Source organism: Sebastes fasciatus, chromosome 6, assembly GCF_043250625.1.
Source record: "Sebastes fasciatus isolate fSebFas1 chromosome 6, fSebFas1.pri, whole genome shotgun sequence".
Classification (NCBI taxonomy): Eukaryota; Metazoa; Chordata; class Actinopteri; order Perciformes; family Sebastidae; genus Sebastes; species Sebastes fasciatus.
In genome coordinates, this window is record NC_133800.1 from 805,401 (window position 1) to 824,769 (window position 19,369).

At 45.2% G+C, this 19,369-nt stretch overlaps 1 protein-coding gene across 1 annotated transcript in view; it reads right to left on the reverse strand.

Moving 5' to 3' along the window:
* Positions 1–19,369, reverse strand: part of slc4a5a (solute carrier family 4 member 5a) — a 140,519-nt gene that overhangs the window by 13,548 nt on the left and 107,602 nt on the right. The window contains exons 9-16 of the mRNA XM_074637052.1: positions 11,584–11,741; positions 11,401–11,488; positions 10,048–10,202; positions 9,610–9,738; positions 8,341–8,515; positions 5,474–5,607; positions 3,643–3,914; positions 139–200 (exon numbers count right to left, since the gene is read on the reverse strand). Coding sequence (XP_074493153.1) covers positions 139–200; positions 3,643–3,914; positions 5,474–5,607; positions 8,341–8,515; positions 9,610–9,738; positions 10,048–10,202; positions 11,401–11,488; positions 11,584–11,741 — 1,173 coding nt within the window. The remainder of the gene's footprint in view (positions 1–138; positions 201–3,642; positions 3,915–5,473; positions 5,608–8,340; positions 8,516–9,609; positions 9,739–10,047; positions 10,203–11,400; positions 11,489–11,583; positions 11,742–19,369) is intronic.

Consider the following 19,369-nt stretch of genomic DNA (forward strand, 5'->3'; position numbering starts at 1 on the left):
ACGTCTTTATCACACAGCTGATGATACCTGCAGACACATTCAGCTCTGTCATCTGGCCATAAATACAGCCTCTGTGATCCATCCTGCTCCAGACACAATGCACCAAAACAGGGGCAGAAAGTGAAAAGAAGCACTTACCCCAGAGACACTGGAGCTGTTATCTGGAGCTGGAACTAAACCATTGAAGATCATTGCAGCCACTGTTCATGAATAAGAGAGAGACAGACCGAGAAGTGAGGACGGAGACAGAAGGGACAGAGAAAGAAATGTAAAACAGGTCCATGCACACTGCAGAGAGCACCGTGAGCCCACTGCACACTGCAGAGGGCACTCTGAGGCCCGTGCACACTGCAGAGAGCACTCTGAGGTCCATGCACACTGCAGAGAGCACCATGAGCCCCCTGCACACTGCAGAGGGCACTCTGAGGCCCGTGCACACTGCAGAGAGCACCCTGAGGTCCATGCACACTGCAGAGAGCACCGTGAGGCCCGTGCACACTGCAGAGGGCACTCTGAGGCCCGTGCACACTGCAGAGAGCACCGTGAGCCCCCTGCACACTGCAGAGAGCACCGTGAGGCCCCTGCACACTGCAGAGATCACCGTGAGGCCCTTGCACACTGCAGAGGGCACTCTGAGCCCCCTGCACACTGCAGAGAGCACCGTGAGCCCCCTGCACACTGCAGAGGGCACTCTGAGGCCCGTGCACACTGCAGAGAGCACCCTGAGGTCCATGCACACTAACCAAGAGGTACTCACTTCCAAGAGACAGCCACATTGATGCATGGCGAAAACAAACAAGAGACAAATCAGTTACAGAAATCAATGTCTACAGAAATGAGTGCAAAGCACTGCTGACATTTTCTAAAATACTAAAGCCATTAGTGAACATCTGGAATCGGTACGATGAAGGAATCTAGTTTAAATGAGACTGTCATTAAGCCTGCAAACCCACCAAGAATAGTTCAGGTTAATATAATCATTAATATAGTCATAATACAGCCCAACACATATTTGATATACTAGAGATCTGACAGCCATATTTAAAATACAAAACTTATATTTTTACACAAACACATTTTGAAAAGGACCCTTTGTATTGGTTATTCAAGATATGAATGGTACATTTTATAGTTAGAGTAGTTCTCTAGAGGACAAACTCTGTAATGGTTTCTAAACTAGCTCAGACCTACTGTATATTTGGTGATCTCATGCTACTTCTCAGCCGGCACAGCCAACATCCTACAGTATATCTGCAGTGAGCTAACAGCAGCCCATACAGAATACTGGCCTACAGTTACCACAGAGAGAAGCAAAAACCTCATCATACTTTTAGAAAAACAATTGACTGACGTTTAATCGTGACCTAACGTTGCATATTGGATGCTGTAAGAGGCACCTGTTTGAGATATAATCAAAGTTATTATGTGACACTGAAGCTAAGAGGACTCCCTTCTACAGCTCTAGATGACGGAACTACATCAACATTAGCTGCTGCAAAGCTCCACCATGATGGAGTCCTATCAGAGCGACGAGCACAACGATGATCAGGAAAACATGGTTGAGATTTTGTCATTTCTTGCATTAAACAGTTTGTCGTTCTGCTGCTGACTGTTAACTCTCAAATGTCCAAGCGTCCTCAAACGCACCAAAAGAGACAGTTTTCCCAGCAGCTGTATGAGACCAGCTACATGTCTCTGTGAAATGAGCTGAAACCAGAGCAGGAAACTCATTCATAAACTTATGGTATGCTCTGGAAAAAAGGTTGGTAGTAATGTACAGTATATATGCAACTAGAATGGCACTCAGAGAGCGCAGACCTCCGCCAAGATGCCCGAGTACAACTGCCCCCCCCCTACCCCCCTCTCCGTGCAGCTGTATTGTTGTTTATGTTGAGATCAGCTGTTCGTAGCGGAGCATCGTAAAACACTTCATTCAAACTGGACAGAAACTGAATAAAACTCACCCAAACCGTCGTCGTTACTCTTTACAACAATCACCAAGTGTGCTTTGGTCCAACTCAACTGGGATTTCATCGAGTTTAATGTGAAAAAACGCTGAATCTACAGGTGTCCCCCTCCCCTCCCTCCACCCCCCCCTCTCTCTCTGTCTCTCTCTCTGAAGGAAGAAGGCGGGGTCATGCGTATACCAAGAGGTCTTAATGTTCTGGCTGATCGGAATCCTTAAAAAAAATCCTGAATCTGGATCATGATCCGGATCGCCACCAAAATCGAATGGATTGTTCATTGTGCCACACCCAATCCCTCCAAAAGATTTCATTCAAATCCATTGCGGACTTTTGGAGTAATCCTGCTAACAAACAAACCAACAAACCAACAAACCAACAAACCAACGCCGGTGAAAACAGAACCTCCATCCTAGACCTTCGGCCTTGGTGGAGGTAATTAGTACCTAATTTGATTTGGAAAAATAAAGTTACCACACTTCACCAATGAGAACTGTTCTCAGTATCTACACTGTTACTGAATGTTCTTTAAGATGAGAGAGCTGTTTACTGCAGCTGGGAAAGAAACTTCTAATGTCATTTACTGCAAGGTGCAATGTGTAATAACTGTCCACTTCACCTCTACTGGGTCCATACAATCTACCCTTACAGTCATCAGTTATAAACACTACTAACTAACAGCAGTAAGAAGCAGAATTCAACCAAACTGCTTACACTCTGAGAGTCTCTGCTCTCTTCTAATCTTCATGTGTGGCGTCGGCCTGTAGTTTACATTTACTGTGTCACTAACCGGGCTGTACGCTCTGGGGACGTTTTATAGTTTGTTTATTCGATTAAATCCAAAGTGGCAGAAAGGAGAAAACGACTTCATCTGGTCCTCCCCGCCACCACAAGACCACCTCACCAGAAGGACAGCATGCAGCGGCTGCAGAAGACCCCCCTTCACTTAGAGATTCTGATCTTGGTGGTCTGATCTTTGGGGTCTGATCTTGGGGGTCTGATCCCAGGGGGTCTAATCTTGGGGGTCTGATCCCAGGGGTCTGATCTCGGCGCTGGTGTTTGTGCTGGCTGAATGCTAGCTGCTACAGCTAACCGCTAACTGCAGGTCCGTCTCCTCCTGAAGACGTGGTCTCCTGGCGGCGGGGAGGACCAAACCAAAATAGGAGTCATTTTCTTGTTTCTACTACTTTGGATTTAATAAAATAACCAAACTATAACACAAACATGGACCCCTTGTCCTCTCATGGTGGACTGAGGACAGACTGGACGCTACAGTGACTCACTATCAACTCTAGAGGAACAAGTGGTATTACAGGACAGGACCGACCGGGGCTAGCTGTTAGCATGCTAGCTGTTAGCATGCTCATTTCACTGGATATCTCTGTAGACGTCTTTGACATAACGTCAACACTGTGACCTCTGACCTCACATTGTGCTGACGACGGGGTTCACTGAATGTTTTAAACTGGTCACATCTGACATGTTGGACCTGAAGTGTCTCTGAAGACTATGCTGTGATGTCATGGAGAGGACTTTGGTGGACTGAACTCAGCTGCTTTTATTCTCATCTACATCCTGCCTGTGTCATCAGTCTACTGAGCCCACAAAGAGCCACTTGTAGCCACACTGCCTTGTGGGTAATCCTCCTGCATGTCCCTGAACCGAGGGCTGAACTCACTCAGGTCTGGAGCCAGGCATTCACACTTGTAGGTGGTGACGTAGTCGGGCTTGAAGTCGGTGTTGATGGGGTAATATTTGAAGGAGCCCACCATCTTCTTGATGGCGTCAGAGATGAAGATGAAGGAGATGAGGCTGGAGAAGCCCTCCTCAGTGAAGCGCGTCATGTATTTGATGATGTAACTGGCGTCTGTAGCTACCAGGATGAGACACTGCAGGCAGGAATGCATGCCGATCCACAGACGCAGCTCCATGTAGTCGATGTCGTTGCTCCTGTGGGGGGGAGGAGGCAGAGAGGCTCGGTGAATGTACTGACGTATCCACAGCTCTATATTTAGAACATCAACGTACGGAAAAGTCAAAAAGATTTCACAAATGCAGTAACTAAATCTAACAAGTTTTGACCTTTGACCTATCAAAATGCTAATGGGGTCAGCATTTTGAAACGACAATTGCCACATGTCATTATACAGTCAGCTCATTGTTAATGTACGCACTGGGAGGAGTTTGGCAGGTAGTATTTTGACTAAATCATTGCTGGTGGGAATATCTGTAGATCAGTGCTGGAAGTGGGCCGGTACTCACCGGTTTGCAGTACCAACACTACACTACACTACATTTTACTCCTTGTTAAACTGAGACTTTTTCTTGCATACTGTAATCTGGGAGATTCAGAATGTGATTCATAACGGCGCAGTGCCAGCGTTTTTGCGCCGCGCCTCATAATCTGTATGAACATTAAAAATATGTGGAGAGCATCTGGACGATCTGAAGCACGACACCAGGGAGGTGCAATTTATCAATACAATGTTCACGTTCTTTATGTGAATTAATTAGTCAACTGCTCGTCATAACTTTTTTTTTATTTTTGAACAAATATAATTAATGAAACATTATTTTAAAGTTTTCTGAATCTGCTCTTTTGGGGTAAATATTTCCAGAAGAATGAAATGTTCAGACAAAGGCTGTGATAAATAATAAAATAATCATTTAACTAGTAGTAATAATAGTCCAAAATGATGTAACTGCATAGTTTTAAGGCAAAAACCTTCATATTTTCTTGGAGGATGACCCCCAAACCCAATATCTCCTGGTATCTTGTCTCTTTATCCTGCTGTATAATATGTAGAAGCATCCTGACTGGGACCTGAATGATACCCGACTATACTACAGGCTACTAATAACACATGAGAGCACTTTAACTATTAACACGTAACATACCCGCTCAACCCTACAATGTTCCAGTGTGAATATTAATGGAGTAATATAGACCTACCATAGAAGATGCATAGCTCAAGTATTATTATATACTAGTAGTATTATTATAGAGCAATAAAACCACAGCTGATTGTGACTGACACAGTAGAACAAGCTTAAAGAAATAATGAATAAACAGGAGTAAGTTACAAGAGATTGCTGATCGAGGCCAACACAGCAACATGTGAATAAGAGAGTAGCCTACTGGCACTGCTGCTCTCCATGTTATCTGTAAACTCCAACCTGTCTTCTTTAACAGCCTTCAGGTCTGAACCGTCCGGATGAAGTGGTCACAAAATGAAGCACTACAGACCAACAGTGAATGGGTTTTCAATTTAAGCCTTAAGGGAATAAAAGCTAGAAATAGTGACATTTATAGACTTTGATAACTGCTATACACATATCATTTGAAGATAGGAAGAGGGGTCATCATACACCGTGAAGCAGGAGATTCACTTCTGTTTTCCTCTATAATGGGATCTTAAAAGAATCCTCTGAATGACACTAAAGAGGGGTCTACAGGACACAGTACTCCGCTCACTGTGTCTAACATCATTTGGCTGTAAAGATCTCACTTGCTGAATTCATAGAGGAGCTTTTCAAAGATGAGGATGGGTCCAGTGGAGCTGAGGATGATGAGGGGCTGACCGCTGAAGAGGCAGAAGACAGAGCCGGCCAGAGCTGTGCCCAGGAAGCTCTCCATCACACCCTGTTGGAAGAGGAGACACAGAGGAGTCAGACCCCCCACCGAGTGGATGAGGAGACACAGAGGAGTCAGACCCCCCACCGAGTGGATGAGGAGTCACAGAGGAGTCAGACCCCCCACCGAGTGGATGAGGAGACACAGAGGAGTCAGACCCCCCGCCGAGTGGATGAGGAGTCACAGAGGAGTCAGACCCCCCACCGAGTGGATGAGGAGACACAGAGGAGTCAGACCCCCCGCCGAGTGGATGAGGAGTCACAGAGGAGTCAGACCCCCCACCGAGTGGAAGAGGAGACACAGAGGAGTCAGACTCCCCCACCAAGGGGATGAGGAGTCAGACCCCCACACCGAGGGGATGAGGAGACACAGAGGAGTCAGACCCCCCCACCGAGGGGATGAGGAGTCAGACCCCACACCAAGGGGATGAGGAGTCACAGAAGAATCAGACCCCCCCAACGAGTGGATGAGGAGTCACAGAGGAGTCAGACCCCGCCACCGAGTGGATGAGGAGTCACAGAGGAGTCAGAACCCACACCGAGTGGAAGAGGAGACACAGAGGAGTCAGACCCCCCCAGCGAGTGGATGAGGAGACACAGAGGAGTCAGACCCCCCCACCGAGTGGATGAGGAATCACACCCTCCCACCGAGGGGATGAGGAATAACACCCCCACCGAGTGGATGAGGAATCACACCCCCACACCGAGGGGATGAGGAATAACACCCCCACCGAGTGGATGAGGAGTCACACCCCCCCACCGAGGGGATGAGGAATCACACCCCCACCGAGTGGATGAGGAGTCACACCCCCCCCACCGAGTGGATGAGGAATCACACCCCCCACCGAGGGGATGAGGAATAACACCCCACACCGAGTGGATGAGGAATCACACCCCCACACCGAGGGGATGAGGAATCACATCCCACCGAGTGGATGAGGAGTCACACCCCCCCACCGAGGGGATGAGGAATAACACCCCACACCGAGTGGATGAGGAATCACATCCCCACCGAGTGGATGAGGAATCACCCCCACCCCCCACACTGAGTGGATGAGGAATCAGACCCCGCACCGAGTGGATGAGGAGTCACACCCCCCCACCGAGTGGATGAGGAATCACACCCCACACCAAGTGGATGTGGAATCACCCCCCGCACAGAGTGGATGAGGAATCACACCCCACACAGAGTGGATGTGGAATCACCCCCCACACCGAGTGGATGAGGAATCACACCCCACACAGAGTGGATGAGGAATCAGACCCCACACAGAGTGGATGAGGAATCAGACCCCACACAGAGTGGATGAGGAATCAGACCCCACACCGAGTGGATGAGGAATCATACCCCACACCGAGTGGATGAGGAATCACACCCCACACCGAGTGGATGAGGAATCAGAGACACTTCTTTATGGAGCCAGACTCTCTCTGGTAAAGCTCATATTTAATGAGGGAGATCTCATTTCATTAAACAGGAAAACATTTGTATGTGACAAACTAGCAGAGCCTGGTAACCTCCTATTGATCACTAGACTCCAGTTAGTGATATAATATATAATAAGTTCCCCCCCCCCCCCCCCCGCCCTCATAAAAACACAACTAGCTGTTTTTAAACTTTGCATTTGTCTGGATTATCTGAGACAAAGCAGCTCAGTCGTCTCCCCCGTCCCCGTTCCCACTCTTTATGCTAAGCTAACCCTTACTAAAAATACTATACTTCAAGTTATTATTATGAAGTAAAATGAAGTAAAGTTCAAGTATATTTGAAATTGGCCCACTTTTTAGTTTATAAAAGTATACTTTCAAGTGTACTTTAAGTGTAATAATAGTAAACTTTGAGTTCACAACTAGTTTACATCTAAGTTGTATTTTGTACTGCAACTATATTATGAAGTGAACTATACAACAAGTGAACTTATAGGTATACTGTTAGTTTACCAGTTATAGCCCACGTTTTAGTTTGAAAGTTTGAAAACTTTATTAGTTTTTACTGCAAGTATACTTGTAAGTTTTTCTTTAACTTATATGATTTATGCATTACATAAAGAGACTTTTGCTATTTGACTTGATGTTTTGTGATGAAAATTAGCGAAAATTAGTTTTTCTCGCACGTCTCCACGTCTCCACGGTGAACAGTGAACGGAAAAACGGAAAAAATTCTTGATGAATTGAAGTAAATTCATATCAAAACATACGTTTACAAATTCTCACACAATAAAAAAATTCGCACAAATAGACTACTCTATTAAAAAGTAAGCATAAGCCAAGTACACGTAGACTTATCTCTGATAAGTACATAAAAAGTAAACTGAAAGTATACTCTCTTATTTGAAGTTTAAAAGAAGTATACTAATAGCACACTTGAATAAACTGTTCTTAATGCTAAGCTAAGCTAATCAACTGCTGGCTGTAGCTGAATATTTAATAGACAGACATGAGAGTGAGTGTGGCATTGATCTTCTCATCTCACTGTTGGAGAGAAAATCTACAAGCATATTTTCCACAATAACAAATTATTCTTTAAGCATAATTTGCAGGATCTTGTTTTCTATGAAGTGTGTTTTATAATACAACATCAGTCACAAGATGTTTGAATCCAAATGACATCTTTAAAGAACATTGTTATTATATTTCCATTAACCCTCCCTGTTCAAAGTTGAGTTGAGTTCAGTTGTTGTGTTTCTTGAGTTTGTTGCTGCCACTGTGTGTACCATGGATGTATTAAGAGAACGGTGTGTACCTGGTAGTTGTCGGTAGCATCTCCCAGTAGACCACCGAAGGTGATGGCGTTGGTGATGCAGCCCAGGTAGATGAAGAGCACTGCAGAGATGGACTGGATGTGGAAACCCTCATAGATATCACTGGGTAGCCACGGCAACTTCCTCTTTATGTCCAGGTACAGACCACCACAGAAGCTGTTGTATACAGACACACACAGATCAGTGCTTTAGAACCGGATAAAATCACATTCACACGTTATCTCCTGGAAAACAAGACAAGAGGTGGAATATTTGGTTGTTTTAGGCACAGCTGAAACTGGTGGTCCAACAGAAGATTCATCTTTGTTTCCTCTGCTAAAGTGCTCATTAAAGGGACTGTTTTTAACTTCTTACACGTATAAATCACCCGGGTTGGTGTCCCATGCACGCTCGCATATGTGCGCTCGCGTGTGGCTACGCTGTTCAGACAAGACTCCAACACAAACTACAGTGAAGCACCAAAACCTCTTGGTTGTATCTAGTGAAGCCCGTCTGTTAAACAGTGTTGGCCGCGGTCGGAGGACGCGGGGGAGACCGTAGCTTTGGTCTCCAGGGCCGGCGTCTCTGCTGTACTCTGCCTGCCTGCTTGCCTTCACTCAGCTCGCTTCACCTCACATGCATGTGCGCACACTCCACACTGCAGAAGAGTTAGTTTAGCTCTGAGAATATCTAGTGAATGGACATTTGTGTAGAAATAACTGCTGCAGCTCCTCCAGACCAACAGAGGTTTTCCGTGTCTTGTGAAGTGACGGGGCTCCGCAGAGAGAAACGTTATCGCCTCTGACTGGGTGCCGGTGTCTCCCCTGTTCCCTCCGGCCGCGGTCGGGAGGCTGAGGCAGGAAAAGCTGACACTAGGATCAGCAGTGATTCATGGAGAGACCTTCGTCTGGTCAGCTAACATTACTGCCAAGCAGCTGAAATATAGAGTGATATTGTGCTTTTAGTTGACGTGTGTCGCCTCACTGTTTTGAGCGATGCTCGTTCATGTCTATGTAGAGCGAGCAAGTGCGAGCAACAGGATGCTGACTTTAGTTGACTTAACGGCCACAGGTGTCGCTGTTAACAAGCATTTCTGATTCTTACAAACAGTCCCTTTAAGTCTTTTGGGGAGTTGAATTTGTACCCAAATCATTTTCCTGCTTTGCCAAATTTTGATGAATTCATATTCAGATTTAATTTCCATATGCCAGAGTGAGGTTAAGGCTGATCCCAGCCTCTCGGCCGTGTGCCATGTGGCCTGGACTACCTACCGACCGGTGAATGCCAGCTCCTCTCCGAGCTCATGCTGCGGAGGCATCTCTTCATCCTCAGCCAGGCCTCCTCCTCCTCCAGCCGTACCGTTCATCTGGCCCAGCTCGTTTAAGGAGAACACCGACTTCCTGCAAAGGAGATACAGACGGCACAGAGTGGAGTAAATATGGGGGGTATCAGTTCATTCATGTATGATGTTATAGGTGCTGTTTCAGAGGCTTTAGCTGACATGGAGGCGTTGTTACACCCTGCATTAAGCTCCAAACTCAGGGCTCAATTCAGGAAATTTAGCTGCCGTCTAAATCTTTGACAAAAATAGTTGATTTTAGTGAAGATTTGACTTCGTACAATTGTTGTAGGCATATTGCTCGCTGTGCCAAAGACAAAGAAGCTGAGAGCTTTATGTGCATTACTGCAGTGGAAAGTAAAACTCCAACCTTTTGTCAACCGACGTGACTTTCTTGGGCGGCTCAATGCGGATTTTGGGATCCCATTCTCCAGGCGGCAACACAATCACCTCATCCAGAAACTCATCTATGCCTGCGATGAGGTCCTCCCGATCTCTGGCCTTGTAGGCGACATCACTGAAGAGCTGGGAGACGGAGAGAGAGCAATAAAGGATTTCACCATTTCAACTTGCTGCTCAGAATAATAACTGGGATTTGACTCGTTCCCATCCTCCCTGACGGCCTCTGGAGACTTGTTCAACATAAACTGTGGAAGCTATGTGGACATTTTGACCTCAGTGGATTACATTTAAAAACAGCTGTCAGTCAGTAACTAATCATAGAAACACTGAGTTATGAGCACCGGAGCATAATCAGAGGCCTGATTCTAGCAGGCACTCGGGCGTTGGTCCAGTTTAATTTTCTAAATGGTGAGTGCACGCTGCTCAGAGCGCCGCTCTTTAGGGCCTTAAACCAAGAAAAGAGCACAAACTGAATATCAGAGAGAAGCATTTTAAAATGAAAAGTAGCAGGTATCTGTAGAAGACAGAGACACACAGACAGCTTTACTTTATTCTGGAGTGTAGAACGATCACTGAGTATGTTGGAGTCTCTAGATTGACTTATTATCCAGCCAATAACTGTATATGGAATCTAAAGGATGTCTGTGTTTACTGTATGTTAAATAATAAAGTTAACACTTAAATCAAAGTCTACAATTAAAGTCAGTGTTGCGATCTTCGGTTTTCTTTGTGAGTCAGACACGTACAGAAGAAGTAGGAATAAACCCAGAGACCGGTGATAGATGAGGAGACAACAAACCAGATCCTGTTGCTATGCTAGAACCACTGGAGCTAAATGCATGCTAACACGATCAAAATGACAATGCTAACATGCTTCTACCATGTTCCTAGCTGAGTGTGTTAGCAGGCTAACATTCATCATGTATTTGAATGTGAGCTGAGGTGGTGCTGTGGTGTGAGAGGGAAGGTTAACTCCTGTTCAAATGTCACATTATAATGGAGGTCGATGTCAGGTTACTTACCACCAACTTGTCAGGGTTTCATTGTGGCAGCTGAAAATAGTATTTTTGTGCACAATTGTGGCAACGATTTAAAATAACAGCCTATTATTTCTTATCTACTTGCACCTGCTATTTAAATAGACACTCCCATCAGTGAGCCGCGGGCGACTCGTTACCCCAACAGAACCAATCAGCATCACTTCCAGATGGAGTTAAAACACGTGGCACATACATGTTCGGCTCTAGTACAACAGTTAAAGACATGTTCTGTTGCCACAGGTTTGAAAGGCATGTCATGGAAACATTATGAAACCACTCACGTCATCCACCATTAGGGTTGCTATGGCTCGGCCGATCTCGTTGTAGGACTTGGCCTTTCCTTGAGGTCCCAGGAGAATAAACAGGAATCTGTGCAGTGATAAGACAGACAGTGATAGTGAGGTGGGATGGCAGCAGTGTGTGAAAAGAGCTTTGAAGGAGTGAAAGACAACAGATCCTTTCACCTGGTGGGAACAGGGACCTCCGTGAGACCTCCGAGTGTTGTAGCCTGGGCCAGGCGGACAAAGGCCACGAAGGGTTTGTTGAGGAAATCCACCTCACCCACCAAGACGTTGGATGCCTCGGCGTCTCGGGGGATTTTCTTCATGAACTTATTTTTTAGCTACAGAAAGTGGAAAGACAAAGAGAACATGTTAAGATATGTTTTCTCAGCACACATTCATATTTTATGTCAATGCAGAATTATTTTTTCTCTTTTATTTCTTACTTTTTCCGAAACAATTAGACAGAAAATGTAATACAAACTCTTTAGATAATCAATTAATCTTTTCATTCATTTTTAAGTGAACATTACACAGCTGTGTTGAATACTCGATTCTGATTGGTCAATCACCGCGTTCTAAGGTCTAAGGATATTACAAGAGACCGTTGCTACGTATAGCAGACCGTTGCTACGTATAACAGACCGTTGCTACGTATAGCAGACCGTTGCTACGTATAACAGACCGTTGCTACTTATAAAAGACCATTGTGATGTAAACAGACTGTTGCTACTTATACAAGACCGTTGCTACGTATAGCAGACCGTTGCTACGTATAACAGACCGTTGCTACTTATAAAAGACCGTTGCAACGTATAACAGACCGTTGCTACGTAAACAGACTGTTGCTACGTATAACAGACCGTTGCTACGTATAACAGGCCGGTGATACGTATAACAGACCATTGCTACGTATAACAGACCGTTGCTACGTATAACAGACCGTTGCTACATAAAGCAGACCGTTGCTACGTATAGCAGACCGTTGCTATGGATAGAAGACCGTTGCTACGTATAGCAGACAGTTGCTAAGTATAGCAGACCGTTGCTACGTATAACAGACCGTTGATACTTATAACAGACAGTTGCTACGTATAACAGACTGTTGCTATATGAAACACACCGTTGCTACGTATAACAGACCGTTGCTAAGTATAGCAGACCGTTGCTACGTATAACAGACCGTGGATACTTATAACAGACAGTTGCTACGTATAACAGACTGTTGCTATATGAAACACACCGTTGCTACGTATAACAGACCGTTGCTACATATAGCAGGCCGTTGCTACGTATAACAGACCGTTGCTACTTATAACAGACCGTTGCTATGTGAAACAGACCGTTGCTACGTATAGCAGACCGTTGCTACGTATAGCAGACTGTTGCTACGTATAACACACCGTTACTACGTATAACAGACCGTTGCTACGTATAGCAGACCGTTGCTACTTATAACAGACTGTTGCTACGTCTAACAGACCGTTGCTAGGTATAGCAGACTGTTGCTATATGAAACAGACCGTTGCTACGTATAACAGACCATTGCTACGTATAGCAGACATTTGCTAGGTATAAAAGACCGTTGCAACGTATAACAGACCGTTGCTACGTATAACAGACCGTTGCTATGTGAAACAGAACGTTGCTACGTATAACAGACCGTTGCTACGTATAGCAGACCGTTGCTACGTATAGCAGACCGTTGCTACGTATAGCAGACCGTTGCTGCGTAGAGCAGACCGCTACTTTGTATAGCAGACCGTTGCTACATATAACAGACCGTTGCTACGGATAGCAGACCGTTGCTACATATAGCAGATCGTTGCTATGTATAGCAGACCGTTGCTACGTATAACACACCGTTGCTAAGTATAACAGACCGTTGCTATGTGAAACAGACCGTTGCTACGTATAGCAGACCGTTGCTACATATAACAGACCGTTGCTACGTATAACAGACCGTTGCTATGTGAAACAGACCCTTGCTACGTAGCAAGGGTCTGTTTCACATAACAACAGACCGTTGCTACGTATAGCAGACCGTTGCTACGTATAGCAGGCCATTGCTATGTATAACAGACCGTTGCTACTTATAACAGTCCGTTGCTACGTATAACAGACCGCTTCTACGTAAAACAGACCGTTGCTATGTGAAACAGACCATTGCTACGTATAACAGACCGTTGCTATGTATAGCAGACCGTTGCTACATATAGCAGACCGTTGCTACGTATAACAGACAGTTGCTATGTATAACAGACCCTTGCTATATGAAGCAGACCGTTGCTATGTATAGCAGACCGTTGCTATGTATAACAGACCGTTGCTACATAAAGCAGACCGTTGCTATGAATAGCAGACCGTTGGTACGTATAACAGACCGTTGCTACGTATAACAGACCGTTGCTACGTATAACAGACCGTTGCTACGTATAGCAGACCGTTGCTACGTATAACAGACAGTTACTATGTGAAACAGACCGTTGTTACGTATAACAGACCGTTGCTACATATAGCAAACCGTTGCTATGTATAGCAGACCGTTGCTACGTATAACAGACCGTTGCTACGAAAACAGACCGTTGCTACGTATAGCAGACCGTTGCTACTTATAACAGACCGTTGCTACGTCTAACAGACCGTTGCTAGGTATAGCAGACTGTTGCTATATGAAACAGACCGTTGCTACGTATAACAGACCGTTGCTACGTATAGCAGACATTTGCTAGATATAAAAGACCGTTGCAACGTATAACAGACCGTTGCTACGTAAAACAGACCGTTGCTATGTGAAACAGAACGTTGCTACGTATAACAGACCGTTGCTATGTATAGCAGACTGTTGCTACATATAGCAGACCGTTGCTACGTATAACAGACCGTTGCTACGTATAGCAGACCGTTGCTACGTATAACAGACCGTTGCTACGTATAGCAGACCGTTGCTACGTATAACAGACCGTTGCTACGTATAACAGACCGTTGCTATGTGAAACAGACCCTTGCTACGTATAGCAGGCCGTTACTACGTATAACAGACCATTGCTACTTATAACAGACCGTTGCTACGTATAACAGACCGTTGCTATGTATAGCAGACCGTTGCTACATATAGCAGACCGTTGCTACGTATAACAGACAGTTGCTATGTATAACAGACCCTTGCTATATGAAGCAGACCGTTGCTATGTATAGCAGACCGTTGCTACGTATAACAGACCGTTGCTACATAAAGCAGACCGTTGCTATGTATAGCAGACCGTTGGTACGTATAACAGACCGTTGCTACGTATAACAGACCGTTGCTACGTATAACAGACCGTTGCTATGTATAGCAGACCGTTGCTACGTATAACAGACCGTTGCTACGAAAACAGACCGTTGCTAGGTATAGCAGACCGTTGCTACTTATAACAGACCGTTGCTACGTCTAACAGACCGTTGCTAGGTATAGCAGACTGTTGCTATATGAAACAGACCGTTGCTACGTATAACAGACCGTTGCTACGTATAGCAGACATTTGCTAGATATAAAAGACCGTTGCAACGTATAACAGACCGTTGCTACGTATAACAGACCGTTGCTATGTGAAACAGAACGTTGCTACGTATAACAGACCGTTGCTACGTATAGCAGACCGTTGCTACGTATAGCAGACCGTTGCTACGTAGAGCAGACCGCTACTTTGTATAGCAGACCGTTGCTACATATAACAGACCGTTGCTACGGATAGCAGACCGTTGCTACATATAGCAGATCGTTGCTATGTATAGCAGACCGTTGCTACGTATAACACACCGTTGCTAAGTATAACAGACCGTTGCTACGTATAGCAGACCGTTGCTACGTATAACAGACCGTTGCTACGTATAACAGACCGTTGCTATGTGAAACAGACCCTTGCTACGTATAGCAGGCCGTTACTATGTATAACAGACCGTTGCTACTTATAACAGACCGTTGCTACGTATAACAGACCGTTGCTACGTATAAAAGACCGTTGCTATGTGAAACAGACCGTTGCTACGTATAACAGACCGTTGCTACGTATAACAGACTGTTGCTACGTATAACAGACCGTTGCTATATGAAACAGACCCTTGCTACGTAGCAAGGATCTGTTTCACATAGCAACAGACCGTTGCTACGTATAGCAGACCGTTGCTACGTATAGCAGGCCGTTGCTACGTATAACAGACCGTTGATACTTATAACAGACAGTTGCTACGTATAACAGACTGTTGCTATATGAAACACACCGTTGCTACGTATAACAGACCGTTGCTACATAAAGCAGACCGTTGCTATGTATAGCAGACCGTTGCTACGTATAACAGACCGTTGCTACGTATAACAGACCGTTGCTACGTATAACAGACCGTTGCTACGTATAGCAGACCGTTGCTACGTATAACAGACAGTTACAATGTGAAACAGACCGTTGTTACGAATAACAGACCGTTGCTACATATAGCAAACCGTTGCTATGTATAGCAGACCGTTGCTACGTATAACAGACCGTTGCTACGAAAACAGACCGTTGCTACGTATAACAGACCGTTGCTCCTTATAATAAACTGTTGCTACGTCTAACAGACCGTTGCTAGGTATAGCAGACTGTTGCTATATGAAACAGACCGTTGCTACGTATAACAGACCGTTGCTAGGTATAGCAGACATTTGCTAGATATAAAAGACCGTTGCAACGTATAACAGACCGTTGCTACGTATAACAGACCGTTGCTATGTGAAACAGAACGTTGCTACGTATAACAGACCGTTGCTATGTATAGCAGACTGTTGCTACATATAGCAGACCGTTGCTACGTATAACAGACCGTTGCTACGTATAGCAGACCGTTGCTACGTATAGCAGACCGTTGCTACGTAGAGCAGACCGCTACTTTGTATAGCAGACCGTTGCTACATATAACAGACCGTTGCTACGGATAGCAGACCGTTGCTACATATAGCAGATCGTTGCTATGTATAGCAGACCGTTGCTACGTATAACACACCGTTGCTAAGTATAACAGACCGTTGCTATGTGAAACAGACCGTTGCTACGTATAGCAGACCGTTGCTACGTATAACAGACCGTTGCTACGTATAACAGACCGTTGCTATGTGAAACAGACCCTTGCTACGTATAGCAGGCCGTTACTACGTATAACAGACCGTTGCTACTTATAACAGACCGTTGCTACGTATAACAGACCGTTGCTACGTATAAAAGACCGTTGCTATGTGAAACAGACCGTTGCTACGTATAACAGACCGTTGCTACGTATAACAGACTGTTGCTACGTATAACAGACCGTTGCTACGTATAACAGACCGCTTCTACGTAAAACAGACCGTAGCTATGTGAAACAGACCATTGCTACGTATAACAGACCGTTGCTATGTGAAACAGACCCTTGCTACGTATAGCAGGCCGTTACTACGTATAACAGACCGTTGCTACTTATAACAGACCGTTGCTACGTATAACAGACCGTTGCTACGTATAAAAGACCGTTGCTATGTGAAACAGACCGTTGCTACGTATAACAGACCGTTGCTACGTATAACAGACTGTTGCTACGTATAACAGACCGTTGCTACGTATAACAGATCGCTTCTACGTAAAACAGACCGTTGCTATGTGAAACAGACCCTTGCTACGTAGCAAGGGTCTGTTTCACATAGCAACAGACCGTTGCTACGTATAGCAGACCGTTGCTACGTATAGCAGGCCGTTGCTACGTATAACAGACCGCTTCTACGTAAAACAGACCGTTGCTTTGTGAAACAGACCATTGCTACGTATAACAGACCGTTGCTATGTATAGCAGACCGTTGCTACATACGCCTTCATCTCCTCCCGCCTTGACTATTGCAACTCACTCCTCTACGGCATCAGCAACACCTCCATAAATAAATTACAACTGGTCCAGAATGCAGCTGCCCGACTCCTCACCCACACCAAATCATGGCATCATATCACCCCAGTCCTGAAAGACCTTCACTGGCTCCCCGTCTCCCACCGGATCTCCTACAAAATCCTGACCCTTACCTACAAAGCCCTCCACCAACTTGCACCCCCCTATCTCTCTGAACTCCTCACCCCCTACCAACCTCAACGGTCCCTCAGATCCACCTCAGCTGGTTTACTCTCCACCCCCATGTCCAAACTCCGCAGCTTTGGGGACAGAGCATTCTCCAGGGCAGCTCCCAAGCTCTGGAACTCACTCCCCATTCTCATCAGAGACTCTGATTCCCTCACCACATTCCAGTCCCGCCTCAAAACACATCTCTTCTCATCTGCTTACCCGTAGCCCCCTCCTTCCCCTCCCCATCAGTCCGTGTGTATGTATGTGATTGTGCCTGTGTATGTCGCTTCTTGTCGTTCGTCTCCTGTCTGTCTGTCTCACACCGTTTTCCCCCCCGACTATGTTAAAGCGTCTTTGAGAATATTATAAAGCGCTATATAAATCTAATATTATTATTATTATTATTATTATATAGCAGACCGTTGCTACGTATAACAGACAGTTGCTATGTATAACAGACCCTTGCTATATGAAGCAGAACGTTGCTATGTATAGCAGACCGTTGCTACGTATAACAGACCGTTGCTACATAAAGCAGACCGTTGCTATGTATAGCAGACCGTTACTACGTATAACAGACCGTTGCAACGTATAACAGACCGTTGCTACGTATAGCAGACCGTTGCTACTTATAACAGATCGTTTCTATGTATAGCAAACCGTTGCTATGTATAACAGACTGCTGCTATGTATAACAGACTGTTGCTACGTATAACAGACCGTTGCTATGTATAACAGACCGTTGCTATGTGAAACATACCGTTGCTATGTATAACAGACTGTTGCTACGTAGAGCAGACCGTTGCTACATATTTACAGACCGTTGCTACATATAGCAGACCGAAGCTACGTATAACATACAGTTGCTAAATATAGCAGACCGTTACTACATATAGCAGACCGTTGCTACGTATAACAGACCATTGCTACGTATAACAGACCATTGCTATTTATAGCAGACCGTTGCTACGTATAACAGACCGTTGCTACGTATAACAGACCGTTGCTATGTGAAACAGACCCTTGCTACGTATAGCAGGCCGTTACTACGTATTACAGACCGTTGCTACTTATAACAGACCGTTGCTACGTATAACAGACCGTTGCTACGTATAAAAGACCGTTGCTATGTGAAACAGACCGTTGCTACGTATAACAGACCGTTGCTACGTATAACAGACTGTTGCTACGTATAACAGACCGTTGCTACGTATAACAGATCGCTTCTACGTAAAACAGACCGTTGCTATGTGAAACAGACCATTGCTACGTATAACAGACCGTTGCTATGTGAAACAGACCCTTGCTACGTATAGCAGGCCGTTACTACGTATAACAGACCGTTGCTACGTATAACAGACCGTTGCTATGTGAAACAGAACGTTGCTACGTATAACAGACCGTTGCTATGTATAGCAGACTGTTGCTACATATAGCAGACCGTTGCTACGTATAACAGACCGTTGCTACGTATAGCAGACCGTTGCTACGTAGAGCAGACCGCTACTTTGTATAGCAGACCGTTGCTACATATAACAGACCGTTGCTACGGATAGCAGACCGTTGCTACATATAGCAGATCGTTGCTATGTATAGCAGACCGTTGCTACGTATAACACACCGTTGCTAAGTATAACAGACCGTTGCTATGTGAAACAGACCGTTGCTACGTATAGCAGACTGTTGCTACGTATAACAGACCGTTGCTACGTATAACAGACCGTTGCTATGTGAAACAGACCCTTGCTACGTATAGCAGGCCGTTACTACGTATAACAGACCGTTGCTACTTATAACAGACCGTTGCTACGTATAACAGACCGTTGCTACGTATAAAAGACCGTTGCTATGTGAAACAGACCGTTGCTAC